This window comes from Sphaeroforma arctica (assembly GCF_001186125.1).
Source record: "Sphaeroforma arctica JP610 unplaced genomic scaffold supercont1.1117, whole genome shotgun sequence".
Classification (NCBI taxonomy): domain Eukaryota; class Ichthyosporea; order Ichthyophonida; genus Sphaeroforma; species Sphaeroforma arctica.
In genome coordinates, this window is record NW_014039441.1 from 5,813 (window position 1) to 10,777 (window position 4,965).

Here is a 4,965-nt window from a genome sequence, read left to right on the forward strand (position 1 = left end):
GTTCCAAATTCGCCCATAGGAAAGGTCTCTATCCTAACCCATCGGTCACGCATTGAAGTCACACACTTGAGATTGCCGTGCTTGGTCCCCAAGGACAATTATTGGAGCCATTCGTTCATCGATGCCGTTAGTCGCCTCAAGTTTACAGTATATCCTGATCATCTGTGTCATTCGTCGTCTCAAGTTAACAGTATGATCATCGGTGAGTATATCCTGATCATCGGTGCCATTTGTCGTCTCAAGTTAACAGTATATCCTGATCATCGGTGAGTATATCCTGATCATCGATGCCATTTGTCGTCTCAAGTTAACAGTATATCCTGGTCATCGGTGAATATATCCTGATCATCGGTGCCATTCGTCGTCTCAAGTCAACAGTATATCCTGATCATCGGTGCCATTCGTCGTCTCAAGTTAACAGTATATCCTGATTATCGGTGCCATTCGTCGTCTCAAGTTAACAGTATATCACGTCTACACACTGATCTCGTTGTAAAGAGACAGCAAGGCTAAATATATTTGAGTTCACCTAGGCTTACCATGCCTGTAGTTAGCTATAGCAACCGACACTGAACTGTTTTCGATATCTAAGCTTGAATTTAGCTTGAGCATTCCCTGATGATCCGGAATCATCGACAATATTTATCTGTATCTGCGGTTGAGCTTGAGCAACCTCTAGACCCACTGCCGACACCATTTACATCGATAGCTGTATCTGTACGTATACGTAAGTAATCTCGGACCACGGACTGAAACATCGATGCAGTGGAGCAAAGGCGGGCCCGAAGCCTCCTTCACACACCAGGTTCACATGGTAGTAGCTGCACCAAGTTCACATGGGTAACTACTCCTGTGGCTAGCATTGAGCACGCCCCAATAACCACCAATCTCTCGTCGATAGTTGAGATTCAGCCGCTTCTGCAGACACCGGATTATATTCATACCATGTCTTTCATTATTTAACCATCAGCATCACTCCTGCAGACACCGGATTATATTCATACCATGTCTTTATCAGTATCACTCCAAGCGCTCGATCACAGACCAGAATAAGGGGCCCCATCCACTACCGTAATCACCCAGTACGGTGTCAGGCAATACTATATATCCAAACTCGGTTTTTTCAGCACCTGTCTGAATCTTGCTCACTGCTGTCGGGTTTTCATGCGATACAACCCGCACGTGAGTGTCCCCTAACTTCGCTAACGCCTTCCGCACGACCTGATGAAAACAGTACACAGTAGAGATGTTACCGGAATAAAAACAGTACACAGTAGATATGTTACCGGATCGTACATCGGTCTAACAGTTGAAGCTGTGTGAGTGCTTCGACGACACACATGCACATGATATTAATTAAAATTGATACTGACGCTGCCTTGAACATGATATGATCAAATACGCCGTCTCTGGCAACAGTTCTCGATCCTTGTGACCGTCAAGTGACGTGCACGTCTGCATATATACAGATTCATATTCATGCATATTTTGCACGCGCATATGTAGACATTTTTACATACATCCGCAGATGTGTATCTATAGTTTTAGAGCCTGAAAACCACAGGCTCAAATTCAATTGTTACTTCTCGTGAAACCCGTTTCGACACGAAATGGGTTTTGGAATAAGTGGGACCCCAATTCCCACACAAGAATGAGACAGACTCGCTCACTCAACTCTCGTCAAATGCGCAGTATACAAGCTGCACACCCACACACACCTCTGTTTGAATGAATGCATATGCAGCGACTAATTGCCAGCCAATACATAGTAACTAGCAATGTCACCAGATCGTTTACACACCCAAAGCCTACAAAACACAGACATCCATCGAGTGGAAAACACACCGATTCGCGTACTTACGTCATCATTCTCCAAGTTGCATATCGAGCACGTACTGTACACCACCCGTCCGCCCGGCCTCAGCGCCTGACATGCTGATACCAGCAGTCCCAGCTGAGTGACGGCATTGCGCTTGCTCCTACTGACACTCCACTCTTCGCGTGTTATGGCTTTCCGGTGCTTCATCTGCGTCTGGCAATGGTGCCGCTCTGATGAGCAGGGGGCGTCTACGAGTATCTTGTCGTATTGGTTAGTCTGGTGTCGGCTCCATTTGGTGGCGTCGTACATGGTTACGGATAGGCGCGCGTGTAAGGGTGCGGGTATGTGCTCATCGAGAACTCTGCGTAACCTGTGATATACAAGCACAGTGAGAGGTAGACGTTATGAGAGATGCAGACATGCAGGTACTTAGTGGCTGCCAATGCTGCCGTATTGTAAACTGCGGGTGCTGTTCAAGTATCCCATTCTAAAGCCCAGTCAGATACGGGCGCCATTCCGTGGCGTCGTACACTGATACCGACAGGCAGGCGTGCGTGCGTGCGAGGGTGTGGGTGTGTGCTTGTCTGAGAACCGGTATATCGATACGCGTGCACTACCTGGTCCTCCGGGCGGGAGCTATCTCATTCATAGTCAGGTGTCCGTAGTCCGCATTCGGGTCTCGGGTGGCGAAGAGAAGGGTCGCCAGTATGAGACTCTTGCCACCGGGAGCAGCACACATGTCCAACACAGCCTCTCCAGGTTGTGGCTTGAGTGTCAGCGCTGTGTGTTGCCGATTGATTGGTGGGGAGGTGTCAATGCGTTGTATTCAAGGGATGTTGGTGGTTGTGCGCGTACATAGGGTTTTAGGGTTTTCGGTTAGAAACAACGAAAGCATGTGGGGTACACGGAAACCACAGTAGTACGAGATGGCTGCGTTTGAGTATCAAAACTATACACTACCATTATAACAGTTGGATGGATGTGATACGCCAATGGGGTAGAACACATACACAGATTTGCGAGAGAGTCTCCGGTTGGTGGCTTCGGTGTGTTGGTGTTTACACCCCATTCTTTCCAACAGTATCAGGCACTGCCACCGCTAGTACTAGTGCCAATGTGGTGCATCAATGGGATGGGTATGTGCGTATGTATGTACAGTTCACATATCTAGTAATACAACTCCTAGGCCGAGTCTTGACCGCAAAAACTTTAATTCTGAAATTCAGCTATGTGTGCTGAGTTCGCTCTATACACACGCAGTGTTGGTGTGCAAATACTTTAAGCGCAGGAATAGTATTCAAAGGCAAGGTCATATGATATATGATACGAATGTTATAGCTATGAAGATAAGCAATATATATATGACACCCATACCCACACTACAACACACCTAACTACGGAACTGCTCCTACAACCGTACGCCGATCAGCACGCCACACAGGATCATACTCCACTCAGAAACTACTCCAATTGCATGAACAACATACCAGGTAATGTGGACGCCAAATCGAGCAGATAGTGCGATGTCAGACCTCCGATTTCCTTTGTGGGCGATGGCAGTCTGACACTCTCAGTCGCCAAATAGCACGGGAGCTTGGGGTCCGGTTGCACCAGATCGAGTGGCTCTAGCACAGATTCGGCGTAGAAAAGATTGTCCCACGCCGAGTGTGTGCCTGTATGTTTCAACATAGCGCGCGTTGAGGCTTGAATATGCGATCAAATACATTGGGAGTGTCTACTATCGAAGGGGTTTGTGGGCGTGTCCATGTGTGTTTATTAAATCCATCTAAGGATAGTCAGAATCGACCAAATATAGTGAGCATGCCGCCAGGTGTGATATCAGTGTAGTTCCCAATCTCCCTTACGAAGTGTGTGCAGAGCCAGGTACACACAAAGATGGAAGCATCCTGGGTCGTACGACGTTGTGGCTTCAGAGGTGTTCGTGCGGTGTCTATGACGGTATCCATTATGCGTAGCTATGTGTGTATTCGTGCGAGTATCGTCGCAGCGTTTGGACACAGTGTACGTGCACACCACGATTGCCCAGTAAACATACGGATAAGTATATACAGAACAACTGACGTTCATATAACTAACTGTCCATGGTTGGTTTGATAGGGACACTTGGGTGCGTTCGTGTGTTTTTCTGTGAGCCATTTTAGATGACTCCACCCTTCCATTGCCCACACCAGCAGAGTGCGAGAGCATCAAAAATCAAGGCCATGTGCGAAAGAATACGAATGATAGTTATGGGTGTGTGTGAGTACTGTAAGTACGTGTCAGTGGAAGGAAAGTGCTGTGTGAATGAATACTAATGATAGTTATGGGTGTGTGTGAGTACTGTAAGCACGTGTCAGTGGAAGGAAAGTGCTGTGTGAATGAATACTAATGATAGTTATGGGTGTGTGAGTACTGTAAGTACGTGTCAGTGGAAAGAAAATGCTGTGCAAATGAATACTAATGATAGTTCGGGGTGTGTGATAGTACTGTAAGCACATCAGTGGCAGGCATGTGTTGTGCTACTACTGATAGTTCTGGGTGTGTGAGGGTACTGCAAGCACGTATCAGTGGGTGAGTGCGCAACAACGGGACAGTCGCTGGGTGCGTGATAAAATCTTACTATTGGTAGTATTGAGGAGGGTCAAGTAAACATAGAACAAAGGTACCCAGATGAAAACAGTGACACCTAGGCCTACGGGTAATCCCCCAATGGGTCTATTCGAATTGTAAGAGTAGGTGTACTTAAACACCCAGTGATCGATGTGTGTGTCTAAAATATAGCTATTCTCGACGATACGGTAGTATTGTGCGTGGCGTTTGTAAGTTGAGGAGCAATAACATCTTCTTGTGTGCGTACCAGCTTCATACATCATATACTAACGCATAGGTGGGCATACTTGTACATGCTTACTGCGCATATCGAAAATCCGTGAATACCCGACTATACACAGATCTGAACCAGCATCACCGTGTAGTATCACCTTATTGCCAATGATATTCACTTCGTCTCACATTTTCACCAAGAGTTCGCACCAATTTTTTCGCCACGATAGGAGCTTTTAAAGCAATATATACCGACGCGTAAATACATGCATACATATATATACACACACACATCCAGATATGCAGGAAAACAAATATATATA

At 46.5% G+C, this 4,965-nt stretch overlaps 1 protein-coding gene across 1 annotated transcript; it reads right to left on the reverse strand.

Annotated features, from left to right (window-relative positions):
* Positions 1-379: 379 nt before the first annotated feature.
* On the reverse strand, positions 380-3,508 carry SARC_10036 (hypothetical protein; the record flags this gene model as incomplete). The annotated part of the gene is made up of 4 exons (XM_014295928.1): positions 380-1,221; positions 1,862-2,189; positions 2,437-2,599; positions 3,307-3,508. The coding sequence occupies 4 exons, from the start codon at positions 3,506-3,508 to the stop codon at positions 1,021-1,023; spliced, it is 894 nt and encodes a 297-aa protein (XP_014151403.1). The 3' UTR covers positions 380-1,020.
* Positions 3,509-4,965: the final 1,457 nt, after the last annotated feature.